Here is a 16,647-nt window from a genome sequence, read left to right as displayed (position 1 = left end):
GATGTCCAATGAAGGCTTGCAAGCCGTTACATGCTACAAGTCAACAGATGTTGCATTTCTTTAAGTTTTCTATTTGCTCTAAGGTCTGTATTTTGGCAAACACAGAAGTTATGCAGTGTGTTAAACCACTAGATGAATTGTAAACTGTAGCCCTGCTAGCACTGTTAAAGCCAAGTATTTGTGGATTTTAAAAATCCACCTATCCTGCAGTGGATTTTGCACTTGAAACATGTTGCAAAGCAACACTGAAATATCGTCAAATAAACAAAGTAAAACAAACAAACAAACCACAAGCATCTTGCCCAGAAGGAAGCCCCAAAGTATCTGGTAATCCAGCTTTGGTATGGTGTAGCCCACATGCTGCCTCGGGCATGGCAGCACTAGAATAATGTAAGTATTTATTTATTTGACTTTCCCATATGCTGGAGAAGCTTCTTGCCTCCCAAACAGGTCTGTTGAAAAGGCAGTCCTTCATGACTTCCTGCTTGCAGAAACCAATCAACCAAACCAAAATTCTTCATTTGGAAAACCTGCCCTTTTGCTTTGGATGCATGGAAAGCAGAGCATTAAGAAATATCCTGCTAGAAGCCCATCCTTTACCTGCTGACCACAACAGCACCAGTGTACAAGTGTCATTCTGTGTTGCTGTATTCCCCCTCCTCTGCAGAAAAATCCACAGAGGTCAGTGAGCCTGCAGGCATGAGCTGTAGCTCAAGGTAGGCTGGCAGACTGGCAGCAAGAGCAGCAGGAAGAGGGAGCAAAGGGCAGGAGACTTACACTGGCCATGAAACTGAACTTCAGTGTATTCCAACTTCAAGCACCTCCCTTATTTCCTTTTTCACACTTTTTTTTTTTTTTTTTTTGCCAAGTTTAATTAGAGACAGTTACACCTGGCTATAATAGTTCATCCATTGGAAAAGTTCTTACATTGTTGGAAAACAACTTCAAAAAATGTATTTTTTTCAGCTCTAGTATCAAGGAAAGAATTAAACCTGCTATTTTTCTCCAAGTTCTTTCATAACGTGTGCAAGAAAAGGGAATACAGGATGTCTGGGATGTTAGCTATTCTTGTAGGTATTATTATGGGAGATCATCTGTGAAACTTTCTTTGCTGCCCTGTAATTTACACCACTGCTGCTGGTAATGACTGTAAGATATATGTGAGCAGCACTAATGGGTATGGATCACTGTTCTCCTAGACTGCAAATAAAAGGAGCACAGGGAATGATGACACTGTATGATAGATCAATGCAGCTGCAGATTGGTCCTTCAGCTATTCAGGTTATTTTCCTTAAAAGGCATCATGCCTCACACATTCTGCTGAAGGCTATCCATTCAAGTTCATGATAGCTATTCTTAGACATTCCTTCATTTTTAACACCACTGCTAAGACTGTTAGTGTAATTTTTAATGAGAATGATGAGACAGTGTGTCTTTTATCAGGTTCTGATCTATCTAGCTTAAATTAAAACTTTTGTTATATTTTCCCCTATGCTTATTCAAAGGATTAGTGAGAAAATGTCACAGAACAGCTACTTGTATCCTCATTAACATTCATGGCAAAACCTTCCGGCCAGGCTGGTTTCAGTTGCTGATGGAGCAATACTTAAAAGAAATTGGCTTGTATGTGAAACAGCTGCTTAGCAATGTCACTATGCAAGGGAATTGGTGATAATAAGATGATACCATTACAGCTACACTGGGAGCATAATATATTTTAAGCTGCTTTGAGGTACACGGTGGAGGTCCGAGAAGGGGAGCATGATTACTTGTCTGTTGTTAGGAATAGGAAATAGCTGATCATTAAGTGTCTGCCCATATGGGTTAGTCTTACACAAAACTTTAATGTAAGAGAAAAATTCTCATCTGCTGTAATTCTTCACTTCCAGTGTGTTTCCTATCTGCTGGAAAGGCTTTTTGTTTCTTTTCCTAGTGTTTGGAAGGGTATGTATGGCCCATTGCTGAAACAGGTATTGCACTCTCTGCCATGACCATTGAGCAATTGTTGTTTCATAGGTACTTTTCTCATTTCAAGGCTTTATTTATTTGGCAAGATTCTTAGGAGAAGATTCTGTGGATCCTCATACATCTATTAGTGAGATCCCAGAAACTGATTTTGCTTGAAATGACCATCCAGTATGTCAATGCAATGACAAATATGCAATATGATGGTGGAAATACAGATGTAAGCATCTGCACATAAGGCTCAGCCAAGAAACAACTGGCAGCTGGCATTATGTTGTGTAGTGACTTATGTTAATGCACACCACTTGTCTAGAACATGCAAACTGAAGGAAGAATTATATTGTCAGATCTTTGGTTCTGAGACATCTTTGAACCTCATATACTATGAGGAATAAGTCTAGAAGAATGGAGCAGTCAAAAGTCCCAATAGAGTGACAGATCTTTAGAAATGTGGAGTACAAATGAATATGAAATGAAAGATTATAAAGGCTTAAGGATGCAAGAATTGATAGACAATTAAAAGAAAGGTATAATTTTTCTGATCATAGATGGTACCAAATTATTCAGTAATTTCTAAAGCTGTCTGTTACAAATATAATCTTGAGCAGCTTCTGCTTTTAATCATTGCAGACATTTATTTCTTGTATAGATTTGGAAGTACCGTACTTCAAGTGAAACAAAATATAAAACTGACACAGAAATTATATAGGTAGCCAGCAGGTGGAGGGAAGGGAATCTTCATCTCAGCTCAGCACTGATAAGGCCACACATGGAGAGTTAGGTCCAGGTCTGCACTCCCCAGTACAAGAGAGATATGGACACACTGGTGCAATCCAAGCAAGGGGCAGTAAGATGATGAAGGGACTGGACTACCTAATCTAAAAGGAGAGGCAGAGAGAGTTGGGACTGTTCAGACCAGAGAAGAGAAGGCGCATGGGATCTCATCAATGTGCATAAATATCTAGTGGGGGGATATATAGCCCAGTGACAGCAATGGGGAAAAACTAAGAAAAACAAAACAAATCAGGAAATTCGATGTAAACACAAGAAAACACTTTATCGTGAAGATAGTCAAACACTGACACAAGTTGCTCAAAGATGCTGTGCAGTCTCTATCCATAGAGATATTAAAAATACAACTGCACATGATTCTGGGTGATCTGTGATAGCTGAGCCTGCTTGGAGCAGGAGTGTTGACAAAGCCACCCCCATCACATCTCAGCCATGCTCAGATTCCGTGATTCTTTGAAAAAATGTTTGTCTCATCAGAGGCTAAAGAGACAATGTTCAAGTTACAGTAGACTGAGTTTCCTTTTAGATTAGATCATGAATAGGAATCTGGGAAAAATCCTGAAAAGGAAAACAGATCTCAAATTTCCTCTCAAAATGGAAAACATAACATCATATCTATGCTTAAGTTATCATATCTAAGCTCTATGGTTGTGGGGCAGAAAACAAATTAAGAAAGATAAGGCTTATGAAGGTCAGATCAAAAATCTAAAGAGCACACATACCTCTAAAAAGTCTTATGTTGCAAAACTTAGTATTACCCTAAGACATCTAGTACAGCATTAAAAAAAACCCTGTAAAATCTACAAGATATCCCTTTGATGTCCTTTCATGAGCTCTCAAAATTATATGAATGTCTGAACAAAAAAAGAGCTTGGCAGCAACTATAGTTGAAATTAACTCCTCAAGGGACCAACACTGATATCTATCTCAGCATTACTTAGGTATTCATATATTCATTTGTTGCACAGGTAATACACAGAACTTCCATAAAATCATCACAATTGGCTGTATCTGTTTTGCTATTTGTGGTGTACAAGCATTAAATGGCAGAATCATGTATCAGAATTCCTTTGTGCAATCACAGTACCAAATTAAAAAACAACCAAAAAAAATGGATTATGCTCAAAGAGTTAAAAAACGGACATTAGCTATTGCTTTATACTGAAAAGCATCTTAGCATTTTAAACTGCAAGAAATCTAGCTGATTTTACACTGAAAGTCTATTAGGTGAATATATTTTTCCATTAATGTCTTTGCCCTTCTGGAAAGAAGCAGTTTTTTCCATACAAGTGAACAAAATTTGAATAGCTTTAAAATAGCATTGAAATTCTCAAAGCATACACAAAGTTCAAATGCTCTCTGATAAGACATCACATTGCAAATTCCTTTTAAAACATCAATAATAAGATAGAAGAAACAACTTAATATTTTATTCCAATTTTCTGTGGAGCAGATCCCAGAGGGGAGTATTTACACCCAACCCAGAACTTTAAGCCATACCTTACCATCAGTATTAAGACACAGAACTTCAGATTACTGAAAAAGCTGTACTGTCTTTAAACTCAGTGCAATACAGAAAGGCCTGAAGCTGGCAAAGAATTAACAAAGTGCTGTCTGAGCTCTGTGGTCAATGAGCCCAGCATTTTCAGTGTGTTGCATTGTCACTGAACATCAGCGATCACCCCAGTTTCCTTCTAGGAAAAAAAAGCCCTGTGAATGCTCTAGATGTATTGAAATGTCTGTTCTGCTTGCACACTCATCTTGTAATACTACACGCAAAGTCTAGATTTTTTTTTAAGATCCTTTGAAAACAACTAGTTTTTTTTTAAAATCCACTACTTTAAAAAATTACACTTTTACATTAAAAAGGGAAGTCATCACAATTCAGAGCAGTGCACGGTCATCCCCACCTTCCAAGGACATTCTCTAAATTACATTAGCATCTGATCTGCTAGAGACTTTCCTCCAGCTCCTCTTCATATTACACTTTTCCCATTCCCTTTTCTTATAATTCATTTTTTCTTCTGTGTCACATTGAGAAAATCAATATTAGAAAAAAAAATCTTTAATTGGATAATAATACAGAATTACCCTAAGGAGTTAGAGGCATTTTCACTTCTTTCTGAATGGGACTGAAGAGTTTTGAAACAAGCTTCCAAGTTCAGAAATAACACTTCCACAATTCTCCTAAATGTGTACCTATGATCCATTACCTGGGGTTAGCCAGCTTTACCCACCTATTTTCAGGCTTTCCACCCACGTGCAGCTCTGCAATTCCCTTTGCAATGCTGATTTACACCTCTTAATGCCATACTCTTTTCAACTTACACATATGCAGAAATGCTCAGGGTGACACTTTCAACACAAATATAGATTTAATATTTAGATAAAACTATAATTTGAAAACATGGACACAACCATAAAAACAGCTTAGTGTTCAGTATCAAAGACAAACACTTAGCAAACTGTCACACCATAACCTTGATCTTGAAAAGATCTTATAAAGGCTGATCACAAGGAAATAAAACCCTCAAAGTGTTCTTTTCTGTTCTTTATAGGTAGAAAAAATGGGTTCAGTACTGCTTAAGTGGTTTGTATGATAATCTCTCTCAAACACAAATTGAGGCCTTAGTGTTTGGAAGCCAGGAGCCCTCTTAGAGTCTCTGTACATCACAAGAAAATCATGCAGGAAAAAACAACAGCCTTAAGGCTATAAAAAGGCAGACTACACAAATACTGCTCTGCAATAACAAAAATCAGGGGAGATCCACCGTTCATCTTGCAACAGTGAACGTAATTACAAACGTAAATTTTGCATTTGAAACTAGGAGACAAAGATATAAACTTCTCTATGCATATCTAATCTCTTTTTTCAACATTAGCCAAGCCTGCAGGCACTTAACAGTCTGATTCTTGATGTCATTGTAATTAAAGGCAATACTCACAAGGCTGATAAGCATTCCAGCTGTATATTAACCCTTATCTTAGCAAAACTGACAACTGAAAATGTGATATCTAATTGTAAAGAAAAGAACATTGGAATTTATTATGGGTATTATGGATATTATGGCTTTTAAATCAAATAACCTTGAAAATAAGTAAATTACATCCAGCCTACCGTCAAACTTCTTGTGCCGGGATACGAAAGTCGTGCGTACAAAGTGACTTGTCTCCTCCACTAGGTTTTCAAACTCCAGTTTGCTCTGTTGGCTTAACTTGTCCTCCATTTCTGAGGTGCAGCATGTATATTCCTGAGGGCAGATTCTCAAATGTTCCCCTGGAATCACAAGAAAATAAGAAATTAGAAATATTTGATTACAGATAGAAAAGTGCCAGAACCAAAAAACACATGATTGGTCTTCAGTCTTTGTGGGCTACCCAGGGAGCTCTTTAAGGCTTGACTTAAAGAGCTTGACAGGAGACATCTCGAATTTGTATCAACAACTTTGCTATGGCTGGGTATTCCTCGCAGGGGAGAGGAGACACACTTTGTAGAGTTGTTTTTATACTTCAAAAAGTAAAATTGCCTCACACCAAAAGTGTTCTCCCACTCTGAAGAAGCCTTCCACATTTACTGAAGCATACTTAAAATTTGAAAAAACAATTGCTTGCTTTCTGTTTGTATTCAAATTGCCTGGAGAAATATCTAGTGAGATGACCTATTACAAGCCACTGGATCTGTCAAAAATTGCAAAACAAAAATTATGCATTTGTTGTCAAAACCTGTAGAAAAGAAATTATGCATTTTTGTAGGCAGATTCCACTTGCCCAAGTGCACCAAAACATTGTTTCCTTCTCCCCTTCCTTCCCCTCTTCTTAAGTGTATTTTAATGATTGTGTTTGGGTTTTCTTGGGCAGCATTTCTTGTCAGACTGAGCAAGTGCTCTGCTGAATAGGAGAAAGCAGTGAAGAGTTTAATTAATGCTTATGTTATATGGAAATGCAATGTAAAAGGTAATGAAAGCCTCTTATTTAATTCAATAGATTTATCTCTTGAAGCACTCTGCCATTTCTTCTGACAATATTGCTTTCTTCAGTACAATTTGCACGTGGAAAGCAATTCTTCAGCTCATGAAATTAAAATGGTCTGTTATTACATGAAATGTGAATTTCCAATTGACACTGTACTAAGGGTGTCAGAAACATTTAGCTTGGTTTGTACAAAGGCAGAAAATTTTACCATTTCCTCTTGAGAAATAAAGAGAATGATCTGCCTGTATGATTAATGTTACTTGCAAGGCAATGAAAACATTTAGCTTTCTGTACACCAAATCCTGATTAAAAATCCCTCTGCAAATCTCTTAAAGGTGCAAATAAAATGATATACAAAGCCCAAGGGTTAAATAAATACGGGGGACCTGATTCTCATTTCTATTGAGGCTCCTTTCTACCACTGCTGAGCCATAAAGAAGACTTAAATGCAATTTATACCTACTTTAAGGCTGCTTTTCACCATTCTTATTATGTAGTGAGGAGAACCAGGCCCTAAGTTTTATGCTTCCCAGGGGTATAATACATTTAGCTGCTGCATCATTTTGAAGACAGCATCAAAAAGAGGTCTGCACATGCTTAGAATAAACACTGTCTTGAGTTTGCCCTCACCTTATTCGAATTTATGTTTCAGTTCTTGAATGAAGTCTTTTAACTTGGAATTTAGTCATTCCTCAACCCTGACTCCTCACGCCATCTTAATTTGTTTTTTCTGCAAGAGTTCGTAATATATGAATTATAATGCCATGAGGTTTCTTTTAGCACTCTCAAGACTTTTTAAAAGTTCACAGCTATATATCTTCAGAAAGGATCACTTTATTATTATCAGTTACTGTTTGGCAGCACTACCTACAAGTCCCAGTCATGTCCAAATGAACCATGATATAAAACTTTGTATAAAACTGGGAAAAAAATATATCCCATGACCATCAAAATATTGTAAGGATTGCTTCCCATGTCTGCTACACCCTCCCACCACAAGAAATTAATTCCTTTCTATCCTCAAAGTCACACATCTAAGCCATAAACAACACATACAGGGACTGGTGAGCCAGCTGCTGTCAAACATAAAAGATAGTGGCAGACTAATGTTTGCCTTACCCTCTACATCTCTGTCACATTAAACTGCAACTATTCAACAGGTAAGGGAGGTGCCATAATAAGAAACAATAAAGGTTATTTCAGAAACAGTAATGTGAGTTTTTATTAGATGTCAGAAAGACAAGTAAAGTTGAAATATTGTATCATTAGAAGCAGTGCTGTGTGCTTGATTAAATAAAAAAATACCCCATCCATAATGTCTGCAACCCCCTTTCCTCAATAAATCCAGGGTTTTTTCTTTATTGAAAATGCCTACTTTCCCAGTTCCAGTCAGAGTGGCGGTTTATGCTTTTTATTATGATAATATCCGCTGGTGCCATTGCAACTGAGAATTTTTATAAAATTCACTTTTCTTTCCTCTCTTCATCTGAAGTTCTTATGCTTTTTCATCTGGCTCTGTTTGTTTCTCAGAATTGTCAGGTTATAAGCTGGTAATGGTAATCATCACGGCATTGTGCTTAGTAAGTAACAGCCATGAGTCCAAATTTTTTAAGACACCGTATTAGGCTGAATATTATGACAAATTAAATTCTATTGAATGGTAATTTTTGGAGGAATAGTAATTTTTTCTTTCTCTGATTTATTTAGAGTCTTAGTTTTGCTTTGCTACAAAAATTATTTCTCACTTTGCCTGCTACAAACTCATTCAGATTCCTAGTGCATTGTTTTCTTTTACATGTATTTTCATTAAGTTTCTTCCTTTTAGTTCACTGGTTATTCCTTCATTCATGAGGCTCTTGACTAGAAACTCACATTTATCAGAAACACTCACAGCTTCTACATTATCTCATTGACTTTTTCTCCCAACAAAACGTCTTCCTAAATCATCTAGCCAACTGCCCTCATCACAAAAATTTTGCTGTAGAATAATGAACTTTTTTCAAAACACATTTCTAATTCTTCTCTCCTCCCTGTCCATATATTCTCTGCATTTCTGTAGAAAGAAATAATAATGGAAATATTGTTCTACTTTTCATATTCTCTTTCGAGATTTTTGCTTCCTTCTCTTTCCTTCACTGGAGGATCAGGTCAGACGACAGATAAAGTAAAAGAAAAAGCATTTTCCATTGATCCACACCAATGGAATCTTTGTATACCTAAGATGTTCAAGTTAATTTTGTAAAAATAAAGCTTTTGAAATTTTTGCTCTTAAGCCCTGCAATGTTTCTACTGGTCATGACTGGCTGCAGTTTCCAGAAGTTCATAACTTGGTCAAAAGGTCTTGTGCTTTCCTGGCAAAAGGAAACTCTCTGGCAAAGTAATTTCTGTATGCTTAATCTTTTCCTTTTTAAAAGTATGATTCTCATTTTGTGCTTGTTATTATCAAACCTCCAACTAATGTTAGAATTGCCAGGTCATTAGTTCACTCCTTGTTAAAAAAAAATGGACACACTTTTCTTAGCGCAAAAGTAGGGGGTTTGTTGGGTATTTACATTGTGTTTTGCTGGGGGTTTTTTGGTGGATTTTTTGGGATTTTTCTGTTTGGTTTTTTGGTTTGTTGTTGTTGTTAGTTTGGATATTTTTAATTAAGTGGTGTGTGCTTCATTTTGGATTTTTTTTCTTTTGTGCAAATCTATGACCTAAGGGGCTATTTGGATTGGAAATAACTCTGCAGGGCAATTTGATTGTGCTTCCTCTGATTTTTTGAATTGGATCATTTACCATTTGCATTTTGTAAAACATTGTTCTATTACCATAGAAAGTGTTTAATCACTAATTTGTGTATTTATACACCTCAAGTATTTTGCAGGCTGAAAATGTGCTCATAACTAATGTACCAGTTCTTGCCCTGGGAAACTCCATATGGTCTAGGTTCTTATGCTAATTTTAGCAACGATTTTTATGGCACAAGTGGCATTGGTTATAACTGACTAGTTTTTCCTTGTTGCAAATGGTGTCTCCCCAAACAAGTTTGACACATATGTAGTTACACTGCACCAGCATTCTGCCAGGCTGAACAGCTACTAACTCAATATTTCCAGCGTCCTACCACAATTCTTCTAACCACTGTTTCCAGCTGAAGATGCTGACCTACATATCTCTCCTCATGTGGCTTATGTTATATAAATCAAATCAATTGCCTACTACAAATTCAGCTACCAGTATTCAATTTCAGTTTTATTACAGCTGTAATCTCACACCTGCCTTCACATGATCCAAATTGGCAAGTTTTGCAGTTGAATTTGGCAATCCTGCTAGCAATGCTGCTTTGAAGTGTGATAAAGCAATTTATAAAGCACTTGTTTTATATTCAGATGTATTACTGTTTGGTGTCCTTAAAATGTACTGCAAAACTCAGAAGTCTTTAAAAAACTGCAACTTACAGCTCTCAAGCTGAATAAATGCTTTTACTGCATATCAAAATGCCAGAACTGATCTGAGAGTGGTAACTGCTTGCAGAAGATACAGTCTGAAGGATCAGTAAACCCTAGAGAATATAACATTACCCTCAACAATTTAACCACCAGATTTCCCGAACACCTTGGTTATATTATTAGGAATGGAAGTATTATCACATAATATATTTATTATCAGGCAGAATTTTTTATGGGTCATGTTGCAAGTTTAGCAATTTTGGAAGCAATTCTTTCTCAGGTAGTCATAAATTTATAGTTCCTATTCTAATCATAAATTTAAAGCCCTGATAGTGGTCTGTTCACAGAATGTTAGGACTAACTGTATGACTGGGGAGAATAGAAAGAGAGTCATGACCCTGCTTCATAAATCCAGCAGTGAATAAAATTCTTAAATAAAAGGGGTAAATTAAAGATGTGCTTTCAAACTTGATCACCTTGTATGCATCATCAGAGCCTAAAAGAAGAAAAGGTATCTCTACATTCTTCATCTTGTAGGCTTGATGTGATCTGGCTTTGTCATTAGCTGTGCTCTTTGAAACTTGAAATACTTGCTTCAGACCTGCACATATTCAGCCACTTGTGGAGAAAGCAGTGGAATTTATTAACAGTAGGAGATTTAACAAAGACAAGTATCTAGTCCTGCACCTGGAACAGAACAGTAAAAGAGCCCAGTACATGCTGACACCTGTGTGTCTGGGGAGCTGCCTTGCTGAAAAGGATGGGGACTCCTGGGGGACACCCAGCCAACGTGAGACAACAACACCCTGCAGCAGCAGCAGCAGATGTAAATCTGATACTGGGTTGCATCCCCAGGAGCATTTCTAGCAGAGGTAGAGACATGATCATCCCACTATACTCAGTGCTTGTCACGCTGCACCTGGAGCACCGTGCCCCATTCTGGTCCCCACAAGACAAGAAAGATGCAAACTGGAAAGGGTCCAAAGGAACATCATGAAGATTATCAAAAGACTGGAGTGTAAGGAAAGACTGAAAGAATCAGGGTTTTTTTTCCCCTGGAGAAAGAGAAGGCTCAGGTGGGGCCCAGTCAAGGTATTACAGTACTTAAAGGGAAGGTACAAAGAGGATGGGGCATCTTTCTTCACAAGGACCCACATGGAGAAGACAAGCGGCAAAAGATACAAATTGTACCAGGAGAAGTTTCATCTTGGCATAAGAAAGAAATTTCTTAAAGTGAGAACTGACTGACTAGTCACTGGGACAACCTCCCCAGGGACACGGGGGATGCCTCACTGCTGGAAGTTTTCAAGATTTGATTGGACAGGGGGCTCCCTTTCCCTCAGTACCTGAGACCAGATGATCTGCTAGCATTCCTTTCAAAGTGGGTTCTTCTGCGGTTCTGTGATTAGTTACTTCAGAACTTCCTACCTCTCAGAATTATAAAGGACTGAAACCACTTGACTTCTGTTTCTAAGTTAACATTTTCCACCCAATTTTCTGTATTTTTTATTATTGTAAAAGATTATTTTAAAACAATGATGAATAGCGTTGAAAGAAAAACCTTATTTAACTTTAACCCTTGCCCACTGTTTTGAGATTTGGATCATTTTCAGTATGGGTGATGATGTTTCTGAATGCTGACTTTTTGAAGTTTTCAATTTAAGTTCTCTGGTAAAATCAGGAGCATAGGAAACTCTTAATGATCACATTATAAATTTTCTATTAGGGAAAGCTATAGTTCTCCAATACACTTACACCATTCTGTCACACATATGCTATCGGGAAACAGTGCTGTAGAAGAATTTGACTGACAATCATCTTTAATTTGAAAAAAACCCCAAGCAGCACTATCATGTTTTCTGCATTAACTTCTTTAGCAGTTAAAAATAAATTGGAAACATGAATTTTAGCATTTCAGGCAATATTCAAACAGCAAAAATTAAAATATCATTTTGTTGGACAAAACCCTGTTCTCTAACCAAAAAGTCCTAAGGCTCCTTCTGACTTTGTAATTATCTTCTCTGTGGGGTATAACAGCCCTGCAAGCAGCCTCTGTAAAACTGCACCTGACATTCAAGTCGCAGATTGAACTTTCCTACTCAAACTAAAAGGAAACAGATTATGTTTTAAATTAATTCCATCGTAATATTGTCCTGACAAGTGATGACAGGAGCAATATTTGCACAGAAAATGACAGCTGGAGGAAGGGAGGGGAAACCTGTCTGCAACACACAGATTGTGCCATCAGACACAGCTCTCCTAATTTTAATCAAAGGAATATTGAACTTGAAAACCTTTTATGTCTGGTGGGCTCCAATAAACCTGTGCTACTACCCCAAGAATAAAACTGGCTCATTTTTTTGCCTCAGAACTCAAATCATCTTTGCTCAAATTCCTTTTGTTCCTTGATTTCTTTGAGGTCAATTAAAAAATGAATGCCTTCCAAACAGACTGATAATTAGTTAACAGTCTCTTCATTACAGGTCCCACAGGGAACATTCATTTACAAGAAGCCCTGACCCTGCTGTCCTTGGGAAGATTTCAGTAATAAGTTACCGCAGCCGAGGCCAAAGCAAACTTGTTCAGACTAAGACTATACAGATGCTAAAGAAAGAACTGAAGTCCCTTGAGTATTCCCAACTAAACTACTAGAAGCAGTACCACTACTCCAGCACTCAGGATCATTTTATTTTCCAAGCATACACAGTCAGAAAAATTGTTTTTTGATAACACAGTTTGTGAGAAGAATCTCTAGTTACTTCTTGGAGAGTGTATTACTGGCTTTGTGCTCAGTGCCTTGTGGAAAGCAAACAGCAAGGCTATGATTCAGCACCAATAGTTTCATCATCTCACTGGCTACATGGCTGCAATTTTCTGATTTCAAAGCATGCTTCCATCTGGGAACAGCAGCCAACTCCCCCTTCCCCTGAATTGATTTTTGCTGTTTATTATGTTCCCTACTATAATAGCAGAAATATCTTATATAGTATTATAGTGAGAAGTAGAACACAAGCAGCACATTTCTTTACCATGACCATAAAACACAACGCAAGGCAGGCTTTAAATTTAAGCAGCCCTCAGAACAATTTAATGATTAAGACAGCAGGACGAGACTGTACACATTCATGTATTTATAAAGATTTTAATCAACATTCTTCACGTAAAACTGAAACCCAAAGATATGACTGTAGCACATGATGTATCAGAGACAGATTTACACCACTTAGGTCATGTACCCCCCGAAATACTGTTGCAGTAGGAGAATGTGCTGGATTTAGCTTCCTGAGATTAACTGGGTATGCTGTACTGCCCAAACCAGCCCTTTAAGAGTGTTATAACTTTACTAATACACATACATCAAAGGTTAAAGCTGAATGGGATACAGTCATGCCATTTGAGTGAATTGTCAAGTGTATTTTAAAGCTGTGCAGATCCCTTGCTAATCACTGTATTGTCATGCATAAAATCCATGCTTCTAAAATACTAAACAACAACTGTTTAAGAGTCATTAATCAAAGTGCTCTCCTCTTATTCTCTTATATTGATGCCTTCAATCAGCCCAGTGAAACCTTTTTGTGCTACCATTAAGCAGATTAATCTACGTTTTTGTCTTCTGATTAATAATGACATGCTTTCCAGCAATGCCAGTCACAGAAACAGCTCAGGAAGACAAACATGATAATGTTGAGTTGGTTGTAAGTCATAGGCTGTAATGGATACACCAGTGGTTACGACTTTGGTGCCTCCACCTTAAACTCTTTATTGAAATATTTTTCAGCGTAATCTCTTTCTTAGTTCCTTCAGGAAAAAGACAGTACAAAAAGAGAGGCTACAATACATAAAGATCTGAGAGTCCTGTTATCATACCAACTCAAGGTCTACCCATGAAGTTTAGGACTAGAAATGCTGGCATTTGTCCTTTAATTTCTGTTTGGAGCCAACCACTGTGAAAAGCAGAATGCCTCTACCAGTTCCTTAGTATCAAACTTACTGTGACAAAAGTTGTAAGGCAAGAAGCAAAGCTCTTTCTCCAAGTTTGTGTATCTTTGACTTTATATGCTGCTACAATGTGAGAAAGTCCCTGCTAAAGCCAAATAAGGTACTGGAAGCAAGGCACACAGACAGAATTGTGGAAGATTTAAGAAGAAAACTACTGATGTGGGAAGGTGTAAAACCCTACAGGAAAAAACATGACAAACTGGAGGGTGGCAATGAAGAAACAAGGAAAAACAGCTAATTCCTGACCTAAAGGATGACTGAGAGTCAGTCTCACTAACCTGAGAGTTATCAGGTGATTTATCACTGATGGTAACAATCTATTGCTTAGCCTCATGACTCATTGGTCCTAGTTGGACATGCTCTGCAGTGACTCTGGGAGCCTTGACTCCCAGGGATCATGGGAAAAACTTCCCCAGATGCTCCTCCTGATCAGAAAAGTAGAAGATACCACAGCAGGCGGGTGCTTTTTTCTGCATGTGGCTTCTCCTTCAGGCGAGAGTCTCAGAACTACAGAAATAAGTATTCAGGTCTTTCCTGAAGGTGCAGAAGAGAATGTCCTATGACTTCCCCCAGTAAATCTTACTTATGCAAGTAAGGAATTCAGACCATTTCTGCCCACTGTGATGAAAATCAACACTGCTGAAATGACTCTCCTTCAACAATAGAGAATATCAGCTGACACAGGAGGAAGAAATACAGTAGATATCCACTGAGAATGTGCCAGTGGGAAGTCCTCTCATGAAAGATTTTTTTTTTTCCTATTGACTAACTATCAGACTGTTTTGATTCACTTATGTGACAAATTTAACTTCATAGAACTGAAAATAACCATGCGTTAAAGCATACATAAAAATACTCTGAATTACAAAGCTTCTAATTATCAATATGAAACAAAGGGTTCTCACTGAATATTGTCAGCTGTATAATGCAAATAGAAATTCTATATTAATAAAACCATGGATAGGCAAATGTTTTATGAATATGCAAGGCATTCTGAAACATTTTCAATAAATGATTTTTCCTTAGGAATCTTAGGGTTCAGCACCTGACATTCTTGAAATCCTGACATTCTTGAAATCCTGCTAATTACTGCTTTCAGATTCTCAGTTTCAATAACTTGCTGTCAAATCTTGTAGAACTTGGGTGGGTGTGTCCAGGTCCTCCCATCTTTCAGACAAGCTGGACTCACGGGCATCCTCTGAAGAGGGAGGCAGCTGGTGTGTGTGCAACTGAAGTTGCCTGGGATGGGTTTGGACTGAAGGTGGTTCAGAAAACAGTGCTGTCACTCTTCAGTAGAATTTAGAAAGTTTTGAAGGGTTCTTGAACATGGACTACATGTTTTTTTTTACCTGTTACAGGCCCAGTGCTGTCTTAGATCTTGCCAATTTTCATAACCTCTGAGGCTTTCACATTATAGGAGATAGAAATTCTCTTAGCTGCTGGTTCAGGTCAGGTTCTCAATTTTCTGTCTCTTTCCCTGCGTATCCAAGGGCTATAGCTATATCCCTCAACAAAAAGGACCTAGCCACTGATATATATGGTTAGAGGTGCTTGCAGCCATGCTTCACAGGGAAAATCCCCTTTTATGCACCTAAAAATTTTGGGTGAGGGCTTGAGCTAATTTCTTAGCCCATTTTCAAACAAAGATCCTGACAGGAAGGATTGTTGCTTTGGTTGACTTTAGGATTCCTCTGCTCTAGAGTGGGATCTGGACAGGCTGGATGGATGGGAAAGGCCAATGGTATGAGGTTCAACAAGGCAAAGTTCCTGACCTGGGTCCCAGCATCCAGACTGGGGGCAGAGTGGCCAAAGAGCTGCTCACTGGAAAAGGACCTGGGGGTGCTGGTCAATAGTCAGATGAACATGAGCCCGTGTGTGCCCAGGTGGCCAAGAAGGCCAAGAAGGCCATGGCATCCTGGCCTGTATTAGCAATCGTGTGGCCAGCAGGACCAGGGCACAGATTGTCTGCTTGTACTCAGCATTGGTGAGGCCACACCTTGAGTCCTGTGTCCAGTCCTGGGCCCCTCACTGCAAGAAAGACTTTGAGATCCTGGAGCGTGTCCAGAGAAGGGCAATGGAACTGGTGAAAGGTCTAAAGCACAAGTCCTGTGAGTGGCTGAGCGAGCTGGGGGTGTTAGAACTGGAGCAAAGGAGGCTCAGGGTGGACTCTACAACTGCCTGAAAGGAGGGTATAGCAAGGTGGAGGTTGGTGTCTTCTCCTAGGTAACAAGTATCGGGACAAGAGGAAATGGCCTTAAATTGTGCCAGTGTAGGTTTAGATGGATATTAGGAAAAATTTCTTCATGGAAAGTGTTGTCAAGCCCTGTAACAGGCTGCCCTGGGAAATGCTTGAATTGCCATTTCAGAAGATATTTAAAAGATGTGCAGATGTGGCTCTTAGGGACATGGATTTTGGCGGCTTTGGCAGTGCTGAGTTATTAGTTAGTCTCTCTTCACGGTCTTTTCCAACACAATGATTCTATAA

At 38.3% G+C, this 16,647-nt stretch overlaps 1 protein-coding gene across 1 annotated transcript in view; it reads right to left on the bottom strand.

Moving 5' to 3' along the window:
- Nucleotides 1-16,647, bottom strand: part of GPC6 (glypican 6) — a 716,537-nt gene that overhangs the window by 491,974 nt on the left and 207,916 nt on the right. The window contains 1 exon segment of the mRNA XM_041423396.1: nt 5,876-6,034. Within this exon segment, the coding sequence (XP_041279330.1) occupies nt 5,876-6,034 (159 nt within the window).

Source organism: Onychostruthus taczanowskii, unplaced genomic scaffold (genome assembly GCF_017590055.1).
Source record: "Onychostruthus taczanowskii isolate IOZ18803 unplaced genomic scaffold, ASM1759005v1 scaffold77, whole genome shotgun sequence".
NCBI lineage: Eukaryota > Metazoa > Chordata > Aves > Passeriformes > Passeridae > Onychostruthus > Onychostruthus taczanowskii.
This window is presented reverse-complemented; position numbering and strand designations above follow the sequence as displayed.